Genomic DNA, 15067 nt, shown 5'->3' with positions numbered 1-15067 from the left:
CCACTCCTCCGAGTCTCTGGCTCTGCATCACATTCTAGTCAATAAAATGTCTTCATTTACTAAGGGATTCAAACCTCTTGAGGTTTTTTGACGTCGTAGTGAAGCAAATGAATCAAATAGAGGTATCATTACGTGGATAGTTGTTCCAATCCTCAGATTGAATTTTATAGTCGAAAAATAAAATATGCGAGTCACATATAGCTGAATATTTTAAAGGCTCCTAATGGCTAATTGTTAAAAGAGAGACCTTTGGTCCATAGACTTCGTAATTTCTTATCCTTTGAAAAATATGGAAACGTCTTTTGGTGAGAGGAGGATCCTTCTCCTCAGACTTAGTTAGCCTGTAGCCACTAAGGCATCCAGGCGTGACACAAAAGTTTTCCCATTACTTGGATGAACTTATACTTAAACAGTTGACAGTGTAGTCAAATTTCCTCCGTGAAGTGAAAATGAATCTTACTTGGTAGACTTGCTTTGAATGGTTGCGAGAGTCTTCCCTTCCTTATCTAAGAATTCATTGGTATAAATTATAATGATAATTAATAACTATCTTATAACTTACAAATACTGCAATATTGCAATTTGTAAGGATGAAATATTATTAAAATAGCTAAAAAATACACTGGCGTTAGAGAACAGTTGACGTAATCTTAAAAGATCCAGCCTGATATTAGGCCAAGCGACAGTAACACCCCTGGTGGATAATGCATATTTTTTAGTTTGTTCGTGCCATATTTGAAATTAAACACTTAAACTGTAAGGAAGAGATAGCGTGCGAGAGGAGATACGGTAAGGAGGATTGTTGTGATTTTATTTCAATGATAGGGGCAATTCCAGATTTATGGACGTTACATTCAGATATAAATTTGGAAACTAAGCTTAACATTAACATACTAATGATTTAAATTAGAAAATTGAATATACATATTTTAGTAACATTTATTGGGATAAAAATAAGCTGCAATATGAAATGTTTTGAACCTTTGGATTTTGAGAGGAGTGACAACATACCCAGCGTTACGAATGTTATGGAAATGGACAAGGTTTTTGGACTCACTGAACACATGATGAAAACACTGTGAATTTATCTTTCAAAGACTAACAATGTTAATTATTATTTGTAGGGAGGGGGTTTGATGTACCCCAATATCATATTTAGAAAAACTTTTTTTTCCCTTTAAAAAAAAAAATCAGAAACCATTGCCGTTACTGATGTTACATTTTTGCGTTACAGATGTTACACGTTTGTAGTAATAGACAAAAAAAAACTATCATTAACAGGGATTTACCCACATATGTTTAACTTCAGTTGCCCATTTAAAGGGTCAAACCCGTCTGAAGGGCCGACTTTTGTTTAATTGTATTGCTTAGTTTAAGAATATTGCTTGTCAGCCAAACAGAGAGAACGCAGCCCTCTGCTGGAAACTGCGAACTGTTCACTTGGTGAAGAAAGTTATGGAGAAAGCTGCTGATAAGTGAGTGTCACATATTTAATGTTGGCCTATCTTTCCATTCTTTCCTGCAGAATCACATAGTTCTATCACACACACAACTATCAACCAAATACATATATCCATACACATTATCACTCTCTCACTCAGGGATTTATTATTTGGTTTTATTTATTGATTTTTTTTACGAGCTAAAAAGCTAGGCCTTAAAGCATATTAATAACAAAACATAAAATCATATTTTAAATGTGAAAATCAAAATTAATGGAACCAACAACACTCATTTATTCGTAGGAACTGAATTTCGGTTCCTGTGTCGTCTTTTTGTGGTTCTGGTGGTTTGAAGAGAGAAAAAAGTGTAGGTATGATTCCTAGCAGTAGAGTGCATCCTATGTTTGATATGTCCCCATGCCACAACCTCGGGATGAGACACTCCCTGTGTGCCATGAAGGGTGGCAATATCCTTCCACTTGCCTTCCAGCTCCTGTATGTCTGTGAAGCTCTCAGGAGTAATCTATTCGATGGGGATGTTTGGGCATCACATTGTAGCGACCTTGGCAAAATCGGCAGCAGTGCGGACAATTCCCTGTCGGCTGAACACAGACGTGCTAACAGCCCACTTCAACGTGCCTCTCAATTGCCCCCCCCCTCCTTGAAAAGAAGAAGAAATAATCATTATTAGCTCCTTACTCCATTCATAAGATGCATTCCATAAAGTAATATTTCTACCAATTAGTATATTTATTTATAAATACATTTTATAATCTTATGATCTTATATCAATATAGCTGTGTCGATAAGTAACGTCCGTAACGCTCGGAAATAAGGAAAAATAAGACCATGATGGCAATTCTTACTAAAATGTCATCTATATAAAAGTTAGTTTTGCTTGGAAAGTTTGGTTGACATTGCTTTCATAATGTACGTTTTATGACAACTTTTCTTTAAAAAAAAGTTATGGAGGTTACGTGAGTTGTCCCATAAATGGGCATCATAACTGCATGTTTCACCCGCTAATGGAAAGACGCAAAGTAAATAAATAATTCACATATTGACACAACAGCCCTTCTTGATGAAAAGTAAGGTTAGAAGACTCCGTAGGAGATTATCTTTTGCCATACTGGTCATTAAGAAAGTTATACAATTATATTCACTGAAAAAGTAAATGTTTAAAGTATTGCATCTCATCATTGTAGTGAGAAAAACATGTATCCGTATAAATATTGTGATCAGATGTATTTTGTGTCTTTAAAATATAGACCTTGATGATATATTTTAAGTAGGTTTTGTTATTAATACGGCAACTTTATTTTTTCATGGTGAGGTTGACATTTGTATGGAATTACCCATAGGTATATTATTATTGTAAATAAGAGTAGATTGTAGTCAATTTATAAATTTATTCAAATTATTAATAATATTGTACAATACAATTAGACTCAAAAATGATGTTCTTAGACTCATCAAAATTCATCACATTCAAGGTCAAGAATTTCCAGGAAGTATAGATCTCCTGCAATTAGTTTTTAAAATATTATAATTAGGGAAAAAATTATGTTGGATTTTTTTTTGAAGATATAGTTTTCTTAATATGGACCCGTTGTTTTTAATTTATGAAAATATTGACTAACAAAACGTACACACTATAAAAAGTAAGAACTACAGTAACTTTTTTTTAGACTGCCGCAAGAAGTGTACTGGAGGGGATGTAGCCCATCGAAAATGAAGGAATTTTTGCTTTTTACTAGTATTTTTTTCGTCAATCGAGTAAAAAATTTAATATTTGAATTTTTTTCCCAAAAATTACACTTTTTCTAAAAAAAGAAGATAATGACAATAGATGTCACCCTTATCGAATGTGTGGGGGAACAAAATATAAAATAGAGATAGACAGAAAGGCGTATAACGTCAGAAGTATAGTGTGTGAGAGGCTGGTGGACAGAGTCGACGTTGTGTTGGGTAGAGGGCTAGTATATCTAGGTGCATGTGCATTCCCCAACAACAGCACTTTGTTGGATCTGAGGGACGTATATATGCAAATAATGGTAAAGAGGAACTGCTCCAAGATTATGCAGATATGATACTAGTCGAAGCAATACGAAATAACAAGACTAGGATTCAGATTCAATTGCGCTCCTCAGGTTATGAAGTCTGTGCTTTCGAACATTCTGTTAAAGGATAAAAAAGTGTCTGAGGATTATGATTGAATTGGATAGAGAAGAGATCAATTGGGGCATAGACCTCCTGAAAAATATGGACTTAAAATGAACCCATATGAAAAGATATCAGAGACAAGTGTGTTAGGTCTGAAAGTTTTTAAGGCCGAGCTGTTTGTATAGCTGGGTATATTAAATACGAGTTAATAAAGGGAATTAGGAAGAGGATAAGCGAGTTTGTATTAATAAAATAATTTGAAATAAAATCTTAATACGGGTGCATCCTAGTATATATATCAAATAATATTATATCACTTATAATGTCATCACTAATAAGTTAAAAGTAGAGACAAAATAGATAATATTAATCTTGGATCTAATAAAGAATAATGGAGCACGCCTCATACTCTAAAATTACTGTGGGGAAAGAACAAAATAATTTATTCTTTGATTTTTCAAATTTTTGAATATACAACCAAAGAAAAGAAGAAATTTCAATTATACACTTATATATTATTAATTGGGCGAGATAGTTGTGAGAGTCTAACGCATTGCTAATATATGGAGATCTAGTAAAAATATGTGAGGCTGTTGCTAATTCAGGGGGAATGCACCACGGTCAATGTTGTTGTCTTGTGTTAGTAGGAGCTAAAGTTGACATTGTAAACTGTAAAGGATTGATAAAACTTGAGATGTTAGTAAGAGTGTTAGTAGTCGTATCTCCGAAGAATTATCCAGGAAGACAATAAGGATGTACGGTAAACAAGTTGGCTTCTGAGTACCCGATGTATTCTTTTAGGGTAGAGTGAATGCTTAATAAGATGTGGGGGAGATTCGAACCAACTACTAGCAGATATACGAAGAGATGCCTTTAGTTGCCAATGAAGTCCCTCCACCATGCCAATCACTACCGGATGGTAAGTTATAGTCTTGAAGTGCTGACCCCTCGTTATATGGTTAAGCTTTTTGTCCTCGGCGATCTTTCGAGATATATACTGGAACACCATAGTGCCCATACCATCCCTCAACAAATGTCTTTGCTACTGTTTCAGCTGTCATACCTTCCATTAGAAGTGATTGCACCCAACGAGTAAACCGATCCACCATTACAGGCAGGTATATAAATCACTGATAAGCAGTGAACGGCCTACAATGTCAAATCTTCAATTCGATTGGAGAAATATGTGACTTGGTGTGGCATACCTTCTTTAATTTTTGGCATTGTGAGCATTCTTTGAAACATTGTCTGATGTCTTTCTTAATGACAGGCCAAACAAAACGATCCGTGATTACTTTGATCGTTGGTGATGCACCAAGATGTTAGAGTTTTGTGAAGAGATTCGAAAACGTTACGTCTCGTCCCCATGGACACATGACGTTGCACCTGAAGAGACATTACAAATGATAATGGAGTTGCTTGAAAAACATGGCTGACGTTCATATGTAAGTGCCGGGTCTTGGAAGATACGTAGATCCCCAAGTTCTTCATCCACCTCTTGTAATTTTGCCAGAGCATGTAAATCCACTTAGGTAAATGTATGAAGATACAGCCTGGACTGTGCATCGGCTATCGGATTTGCTACACCATGATGATATAATGTTGCTTAGGAATTTAGATAAGAAAGTCAAGTGTCGGATTTCACGCGGTAAATTCCTATCAGACGTAGACTTGAGTGCATATATGAATAGTTTGTGATCTGCCAACACATGAAATTATCACTCTTCAACAAAGTAGTGAAAGTGTTTGATTGCAAGATAAATTGCAAGAAATTTTCGGTTTAATGTGCTTTATCTTGTCTTGAGGAATTTAAGCTTCTTTCAAAAGTATGCGAGTGGTTGCCATCCATTTTGGGTTCTTTGTGGCAGCACTACACGAACTGCGATGTCTGATGTGTCAACTATAATACCAATGGGAGCAGAAGGGCATAGATGCACTAATAAAATAACATTAACTATTGCAACTTTTTCCCTAGCAAAAGCTGAATCAGCGTCAGTGGGCCCAGTTAGAATGGGTCCTTTCCTTTTTTGCCAAATATCATGTGATACAGAAGATTCAAAACTGTAGTACAACATTTAAGAAAACGATGATAGTATATTCTAATAAACTCACGCAGTTTTCGTAATGACAAGGAATTACTTGTAACCAAAATATCGTCCAAATAAAAATAACAAAAATTCTCAAGTCCAAATAAAACTTTATCAATTAATCTTTGTAATGTTTGAGCTGTGTTGCAGAATCCAAACGACATTCTGATAAACTTGAACATACCAAATAGTATACTATTTGCTGTCTTAGGAATATCTTCTTCTAGTGCAAGGGTGTGGTGATATGTAAGAACCAACTCAATTTTAGAAAATATATATGATCCTTGTAGATTTGCAGTAAAATCCTGAATATGTGGAATAGGATATCGGTCTGGAATTTTAGACGCATTCGGGGCTCGATAATCTCCACAGGGCCTCCAATCACTATTCTTCTTAGGTACCATGTGAAGAGAGGACGAGTAAGGACATGGATTAGTGCGTATAATTCCTAATTCTGACATGTGATAAATTTCCTCTTTTGCAGTTTTAAATTTATCCGGAGGAAGTCTCCTTACTTTGACATGAGTCGGTGGACCTTTGTTTTCTATATAGTTGAAAATGTCGGGTGTAATATCTGCAGTAAAGGTTGTAGGTCTGAACAGCGGAGGAAATTTCCTGAAAATTCCTTGAATGCTATGAGCCGAAGCAGAAAAAACAGTTATGTTGATAGAGGAAAGGGAAGTAGGTATAATTATGGCACAAAGTTTGGTCTAACCATCTATGAGATGAGATCTTCTTAATGTACGACAACAATTCAAAAAAACACAAAAATAGATGCAATGTAAGACTAACACGGAGATACCAGTAGGATAACTTTTCTCTCTACTTTTGATGACAACAGTATCGATGAAGACTATTATGGTTTATCACGGGTACAGATAATAGACGTATACGTGAAGAGAAAATTTGCCTATAGATGCTAAATCAAACGAGCAAACAAAATGATATAATAGTCGCTGTTGATTGTTTTCCATGGTCCAAGTAGTCAATGAATAAAATTCCATCCGAATCCCAAAATAAAGAGGCCTTCCCAGCCGATGTTTGAGTCTTTGGACGGCTTTCTCCGTCTGCACACCACTCACCAGACTGCCGTTTTGATTCTGGAGTGAAGTGGTGAATCCATGTTTTATCCAACGCCAAAACTCCTTCTTATTTCGTGTGAACATCTCCAAACAGCTCTTTGAATCATCTTCTCGTTGTTACTTTTGCTCTAGTGTGAGCAAACGCGGCACCCATTTGGAAAACAGCCTTTTCATAACCAAATGTTCGTGTATGATGGTGTAAACACCACTTTTTGACAATTTCAGAGTGTCAGCTATCTCTTGCAACTTCACTTTGCGATTGCCCATGATGATTTCCCGGGTTTTTTCAAAGTTTTCCGGAATAACTGCCTCATTTGTGCGACCAGGGCGTTGAGCTTCATAGGTGTCCGTACGACCAAGTTTGAAATCGGCAAACCATGGTTGTTTTCGGTGGAGCCGAGTCCGGATAACATTTTTCAAGTCAAGTTTGGGTTTGAACGGTGTTTTTTCCCATAACAAAAGCAACTCTTATTGATGGATTAAAAAAAGGTAGTCCCAGATTTTCTAACATGTGAAGCGTTGTGAACATGCTAATTTTAAGTATTGCCTCAGATTTTTTCATCTATCTCTCTAGGTATTATTTTTGGGACCCAAACGAAGAGGCGCTAGACATGTACCTTAGAACAATATTGTTTCCCTGCATAAAGTTATATCGAGACTCAGGGACTTTTGCCCTTTTCCAGTGATCTGAATAACTTTGTTGATAAATAGGACAACAAAGTTTCCAATAATTCAAGTGATATAAACTCAATCTGTGCCTGAACACCATGTGAAAGATTCTATTAGAACCAAAACATCTATTCTATGCTCTACGGAGATATCTGGGGAATCTGAAAGAAAGGATACTTAAAAACATTAATAGCAATCAGGGTGAATGTTATCGAGATTGTGTTTGGTGAAATTAGGCCCTCATCATTATAAATTACATATATATGTCGCAGTAGATATTGACAGGGCCGTACGTCAGTATTGCGCTTTGTCCGCTTCAGCAGACCAAAAAAAACAACAACCTTACTCAACCGTCCACCAATCATATAGGTATGTAAATATAGATGAATTAAGTCATAATTAATTATTAAAATCTATTATATATATGTAACTTATGGCCAACTCATAATAAAACTGAGTCATTATAATAAAATTACATATTTGTAGCACCTCCACCCAAAAGGAAGCTAGATAATTTTTCTCAAAATTGAACATGGAATACATTTTCCAACAAATTATAGTTCATTTAAATGAAAAAATGATTCTGATTAATCCTTTGGAGGCACCACAAATTGTACTTAAAATAGCCAAAATTCACCGGCACATTTATAGAATTAGTAAATTAATAAATTATATCTCTAAGACAATATTGGGGCCAAATTAAGTCCGATAGATAAAACGGAGGTTTTAAACTACAGTTAACACTCTTGGGTATCTCAATTCATCCCAGAAATTTGAATTCAAATCTTGTAATTTACCGTAATATCTCTTTCAAATATTGCCTGTCATTTTATAAATATAAATGATTGAACCTTTGAATATAAAACGCGTTTTCCGCTTCCTGTGATACATTTCTGATAATTAATAAATTACGGCAATTATTTCAAGAGTACTTTACAGCCAAAAATAAAAAACAAAGACGGACACAACATTTTTCGTATGGATTTAAAGTACTTCACATTGAGTGGATATTTGAGTGAGATATTACGTTTAACGTTACTGGTTGCAAATGTGAAGTACTTTACAGCCCAAAAAAAAAAAAAAAAGACACACACAACATTTTTCCTATGGAGTACTCTTGAAATATTTAAGAGCGCCGTGAGAATTTGTTTCATTGAATACAAGATAAATTAAATTATTACTGCTTAAAAGGGACATAAATAATAGTTATGTACTTTTTAGAGTGGATTGTTGCAGTAATTTATTAATTATCAGAAATGTATCACGGGAAGCGGAAAACGCATTTTAACCGAGAGTTGGTGATTTGTTCTATCTGTCAAAAGGAAATACAGAAGGACAACTTTAATGATCACAAAGTTAAACTCCATAAGAATGACCCCAGCTTCATAAGAAGCAGAAAACATTGAACTTTGCTGTTAAGAAAACTTCCTCTGCTACATCCTCATCCTCAGTCACTGCCTCCTCCTGTCCCGATGACCCTGCTCCAGTTAAGGCCTTACTGCCTGAACCAAGATCTGAAAAGTCCGTTTCTGCTGAAGAAAAAGTTACTGCAGACACAGAAAATAATAACGACTCATCAAATTACCCCAGCGGACGGATTTCCCATGGAATAAGACTTCCTAATCTCGATATCGGACCAATCTTCTCTCCCGAGCAGCTCTCTGTAGTCAACAACAACAATATTCCCTCTGCAAAGGACTCTGAGACTAGCGACAATGTCCAGGGAGGTGAAAAGAGCAAGACTGAGGAGATGGAGTTTGTGGACGGAGGCCCAGAGTACCCTGTCGTCTTCACGAGCCAGCTGGGTGACCCGATACTTACCGGGCGGGAGCCAAAGCGGAAGGACATCCAGACCAGAACCAGAGTGAAGACTGAGCAGGAAACGGTGCCTAAAGTCGAGAGAGATCATCCTCTACAGCCCAAGTTACAAACATACAGTCCTCAGACACTTTCAATATGATCGGTTCTGTAAGTTCCCGTGGCTAGAATATGACGAGGTTGAAAAGTCAGCCAAGTGTTTCGCCTGTTCCAAATTTTCCATTTCCAACCTTGGAAAATTTGAGTTCAAAACATGGAAAAACAGTTCCTCGTTGAAAGTTCATTCTAACAACAAAAAACACAAACTGTCGATGGAAAAGGGGATCAATTTCCTCACATCAAAGAGAAAGAATACCTCGGTTCTCGGCCATGTTCAGTCTCAACATGCTGAGGAAGTCGTGAAGTGGCGAGCTTATTTGAGGTATCTTTTCCAAACTGTTGGGTTCCTCGCAAAGCAAGGATTGGCTTTTAAGTGCGATTCCGAAACAAGAGAAAAGTTGACAGAATCTAATGAAAACAATCGAGGAAACTTCTTGGAGCTTTTGTCCCTGCGTTCACACGACAATCATATTCTCAAAGATAAACTGGAGGCCCAAGTCAAAAAATTTGGTTCAGCTGGGGCAGGTTTTGCCAAATGGACTTCACTTGACATCCAAAATGAGCTGATAGAGATTATAGCATCCAAAGTGACGGAAAATATAATTGAAGATGTCAAGACTTGTGCCGGCGATGATGACTACTGGTTCTCTGTGATTGTTGATGAGACATCAGATATGTCAACCACGGAGCAGTTCAGTCTGTCACTGGGATATCTGACGAGTGAAGGCATCAACAAAGAGAGCTTCCTCAAGTTTGTAAAAGTTACCCAGACTGACGGCAAATATTTGTTTGAGAAGCTTCACGAGGCTGTCAAGGATCTCGGCCTTAACCCCACCCGCACTGTCTCCCTGGCCGCGGACGGTGCCTCCAACATATCTGGCATCAAGAAGGGTCTTGCCGCCAGGTGGAAGGAAGCATCCCCACTGTGTGTCTACATCCACTGCTACACCCATGTCCTCAATCTTGTAGTCAAGGATCTTCTCTCAGATATAACCCTGTTGAGAAATACAATGGTGACAGTACAAATTTTATACAACTTCATTGAAGGGTCACCAAAGAGGTCAGCAATCTACAAGTCGGTGAAGATAACAAGTAAAGATGAGGAGCATGCCAAGGTGATGCCCCTGAAGAACCAGTCTGCTACCCGCTGGAGTCTCCGCTACGATGCTGTACACGCTGTATCTCTAGGGATGGTCAGAATCATGAAGACCCTCATAATAATGAGAAAAGATAAAGATACATTGTCGAGTTCAACAGCAACTTCTCTACTCAACAGCATCTTTAGTCACGAATTTGTTTTCGGCATTGAACTGTTGAAGACACTCCTCAGACACACATCTAGCTTGTCAGATGAACTTCAAGGCAGAAAGGTTGACCTAACAAAGGCCCAGAAACACGTCAACCTAGTGATTAGGACTCTTGAAGATCTTAAGAAAGAGAAAATCTTTGAATCAATCTGGAAACTTGCTGAGTTGAAGTCGTCTGAGATGAAATCAGTATTTGACCAGGAGGACTCAATTGATTTGGAATTCAAGGAGGCGAAGATTCCAAGGAGAATAGAGTGGAAAAGAACAACTGAATCCTACTTCCGTGAAACACATTTCGATTTTGCAATCAATAAGATTGTATTAGAGCTTGAGAGCAGATTTGCCACCGACGATACAAACATCACAATAGATCTCATTGCAATCGTCAATGACAGTGAAGTGGAGACCTGTGTCATTGAGCGTGTCGCCAAGCACTACAGACTTGAACTCGAGCAGCTCCAGTCAGACCATGCAATCTTCTAGCAATTCAAGGTTAATATTATAATGTTTCATTTTGCATTATATGTTCAAAATTTATGTTTCTCTAGGCAGATATTGACACAGAAGACATGGTTTCGTCACAAATTGCTGCGGAGTTAATAAGATCGGGAGTGTTCCGCCTGATGCCGGAGCTATACAAGGTGATCGTTATCCTGGCCTCAATGCCCATCAGCAGCTGTGAGGCGGAGCGGTCATTCTCCGGTCTCAGAAGGCTCAAGAACCACATGAGGACCACCATGGACCAGGAGAGGCTCTCCTCCCTCACCCTCTTGAACATCGACAGGGTGATGGTGGACAAGGTGCTCCATGAAGACATGGACAGTTTGATTGACACCTTTGCGTCAAGGAAAGAGAGGAAAAACTTCTTCTTCTAATCATGATAAAGAACACATGCATTTTTTTCTTCATTTTATTCAAACACATCACCACGTATACATGCAAGTTAAGAACATCAAGACTTGTGAACATAATTTATTTTCTGTCGATGTAACCGTTTCATGGTATATTATAATCTCGTTCATTATCTTCATCCGTTATTATTTTAAAAATATATTTAAGGAGGTTAACTATACAATTGACTTAATTGTATAGTTGAAAAATTTTCTCTCATTCTTGCACCGTGCATTTTATACTCCATTATACTCCTTCCTTTATGAATAGGTCGGTATTGACTTTCCGTCTAGAGTTTTTCCTTTTCATTTTATTTTTCTTAATGTTTGCCTGAAGAAAATAATGGTCAGACAGTCCATTGGACGATATTCTTGCATGATTTAATCTATGCTGTAGCATTTGCCCTGTTTAAATATCCCACGTTCACCACTGAAAATCAACCGTTCACCCTTGTAAAGCAGACCGAAAAATCTTCCTGACATACGGCACTGGATATTGATATCCAGTAAAATCCTTGATAATCCTAGTAGATATCATGATCGTAATTTGTCCTATGACAGATTACACCAAGTCAAACAACGTAGATCACCAAGACCATGAAAAAGTCCAACAAGGCCATGTACGTATTTCAAGAGGATGGAGCTCCAGCCTATACTACTAATATTGTACAAAAGAGTGGATGGGTAGTAACATGAAATTCTTTGCCCCCCTCAGATCTGAATCCACTGGATTACTTTATTTGGCGGCAAATTTAGAAGAAGGCCTGCAAAGTCCGCCAACCGAATATTGATGCCCTGAAGACCTCCGTTAACCAGCAGTGGAGGATCATACAAAAGGAATACGTTGCCAATGTCTGTAAGAGGTTTTGGAGGCTGTCATTGAAGCTGATAGTGACCAAATTCATAATTAATGTGTATCGTTATAGTAAAAAATGTTATAGGGTAAAAATTTCGTTTTTGAACTATTTTCACATAAGGGGAAGAATTTGTATAAAGATGCTGATCTTATTATAAATGGACAAGGGTAATAATTTTGGTAAGAATAGAAAAGCGTGCGAGGAGAAGAGAAGAAATACTTATGGTATCATTGATTAAATAATATACATCTTCTTCTATCAATCAAGAACGTTATCATTCCCGCCTTTATTATTCAATATTAATATAATATTAGATGGTGATAGTCGATAGAGAACTGAATAAAATGCCTAAAATAACGTTGCCTTCTGTCTGGATTTATGAAAATGGAGGCCCAGGAATTTGGAAAATGCTTACCGGATGAGAAAAAGGTGGTTTGTCGGATTTGTCGATATAAATGTGCCTTTAGTCCCCAGTCTAGAATTACACTCCACTCATTATCCTCATCTCATATCAAGTTAATGATGAATACATCATGTCAAACTTTAACTCTGATCTCACAAATATGCAAAATTACTAATCATCTACGTTCAAAAAATTTATGGAGAAATACACGGGTAAACCTATCCCTTCCCGAGGAACCATCATTAAATTAATGGAGGAGGTTGGTACTGATGTCATTTATAGAAATACATATAAAAATGTTTTGAGTAATCCACACCAAATGACGATCAAGTTATCAGTAAAAAGTATAAAATATTTACTAATTTCGAAATGGAACTCTGAATTTTGTACTATCTAACGGTAAATATTCAATTTTTAAAAAAAATCTAAACCTAAATTTTGATTCTAATTCAGCTAAACATATCAAGAATTATTATACACAACTCATTAAATGGCAAAAACAACTGCTTAAATGGTCATAACAACGGGGGTAGTAGCTTTGGATGGTTCGCAACTAGTTTGTCTGAGACTAGTTTCTTCGCTTAAAGACTTGGGTATGATAATTAAGCTTTCAAATATTACATAGTCAATAAATATTACTTTTTTTATCACTTAAGGCTTAGCTATGGTTGATAGGCTCCAAGAAATGGTGTTTAGAAAACTCATAAAAGGCAAAAACAACTGCTTAAATGTTCACAACAACGGGTAGTTTTGATACATTGGTTGTAGCATTATAATCAGCAATTTTTGTACATCCTTCATGATAATAGTATGTTGTTATATAAGCATAAATAACGGGGAAAAAATCTTTTTTGATGCTCTTAATAAGGAGTAATATCACCGGACATTACTAGATAATTACATTAGCTTTTGCTCTACATCTTTAAGATGGATTTATTTGTAACATTTTTTTTATTAGTACATTTATTGTCTAATTTTATGATTTTGACATTTACTTTATTATTAATAATTAGTTAGATTTCATCGGTAGAGATATATCTATCCTGTGCACAATTGTATATAGCAACTTCCACATGAAGAAGAGGGGTGATTATCTTTTTGATTAAACTCCACGTCTCGTTTGTGTTTTGCAACCTAAAGTTATGACATATTTAACTGGATTCTGGTGTGAGAACAAGAAAATATTATTTGGATCAATCTATTATTTCAATATTCTGTATATATAATTTATTGTTCCAATTGTTTAATTTTGTATATTTGACATAAATGTATGATGGTATATTTTTATTATGTAGATTATATTTAATTAAAGCCTTCTTTTTTAAACTTGGAACTTCAAATATATTTCGAAATACTCTACTTTGTCGTTTCATTAGCTATTATTCTGAGAATAAGGTTCATAATGAATTACAATTTCATGGAGTGTGACGTTATAAAATCTACTGTAACGGATAAAAAACGTCTAAGTCAATTATACGTAGTATATCTTCATGAAACATTTTGCTAATAAATACTTTCGTTATAACCTCAAAAATCATAATAAAGCAGGCAGATGATAATCACATCAGTATTTCAAACAATGATACCATATGTATTTTTTCCCCTTCTCCTTGCACGCTTTTTTCTCTACAATATTATCAACTTTATTAATGGTATACATTTAAAAGAAGCTGTTGTGTATGACAAAAATTTGGGCCGTAGTTTTGGATTTGTTGATTACGGCAGACAATACGATTTGGGGTACAGGGAAAAGAAAGCAAACGAGGGCTTAATTTGTATACTTGATGAGCTTATTGGATATTTTCAATCGTTTATTTTCTTATAAAATGACATAAAATCAGGTGTACTTGCTGGAATAATACCTGAATGCATTTTATGTTCATTTGAAGTTGGTATCATGGACTGATCTCTTACCACTGATGGAGCAAGTGTTAATATTTCGGCTATGTCTTCACATAGAGTTAATATTTTGACGAAGTCTATTCATGGGCAGTCGATGACTTTTTCTCATCCACATGAGGATTGCAATAATAAGGTAGTCTATTTTACATACTACCAACTGATTTTGTGCCTTTTTAGGTTAAAGGGTTGCGTGATATTTAATATCAAGTAATATGAAACGCCGGTATGATAAAACTAAAGAAGCCAAAAATTAACGTGGTAGCCCTGATAATTAGATAAATGTTTAGAAATAGAGGAGCTTTCATTAAATTAGCTGCGAGCATCTATGAGAGGAAACAAATGAACAAC

General features: G+C 36.1%; 1 protein-coding gene and 1 long non-coding RNA gene across 2 annotated transcripts; both read left to right on the top strand.

Annotated features, from left to right (window-relative positions):
- Window positions 1-9411: 9411 nt before the first annotated feature.
- LOC139905334 (zinc finger MYM-type protein 1-like) lies at window positions 9412-11684 on the top strand. Its single transcript, XM_071888244.1, has 2 exons — window positions 9412-11159; window positions 11216-11684. The coding sequence occupies exon 1, from the start codon at window positions 9573-9575 to the stop codon at window positions 11148-11150; it is 1578 nt and encodes a 525-aa protein (XP_071744345.1). The 5' UTR covers window positions 9412-9572; the 3' UTR covers window positions 11151-11159; window positions 11216-11684.
- A 906-nt stretch (window positions 11685-12590) lies between these two features.
- On the top strand, window positions 12591-13562 carry LOC139905558 (uncharacterized). The gene is made up of 3 exons (XR_011780425.1): window positions 12591-13216; window positions 13271-13410; window positions 13474-13562. It is a non-coding gene; the product is annotated as an uncharacterized lncRNA (long non-coding RNA).
- The last annotated feature ends 1505 nt before the right edge of the window (window positions 13563-15067 follow it).

Source organism: Lepeophtheirus salmonis, chromosome 5 (genome assembly GCF_016086655.4).
Source record: "Lepeophtheirus salmonis chromosome 5, UVic_Lsal_1.4, whole genome shotgun sequence".
Classification (NCBI taxonomy): domain Eukaryota; kingdom Metazoa; phylum Arthropoda; class Copepoda; order Siphonostomatoida; family Caligidae; genus Lepeophtheirus; species Lepeophtheirus salmonis.
Note: the sequence above shows the minus strand (reverse complement) of the source record. Positions and strands in the feature narration are given on the sequence as shown.

Bases quoted from the DNA above. Each gene is read 5' to 3' on its own strand.
- LOC139905334 (XM_071888244.1), top strand. From the start codon at position 9,573: ATGGAAAAGGGGATCAATTTCCTCACATCAAAGAGAAAGAATACCTCG.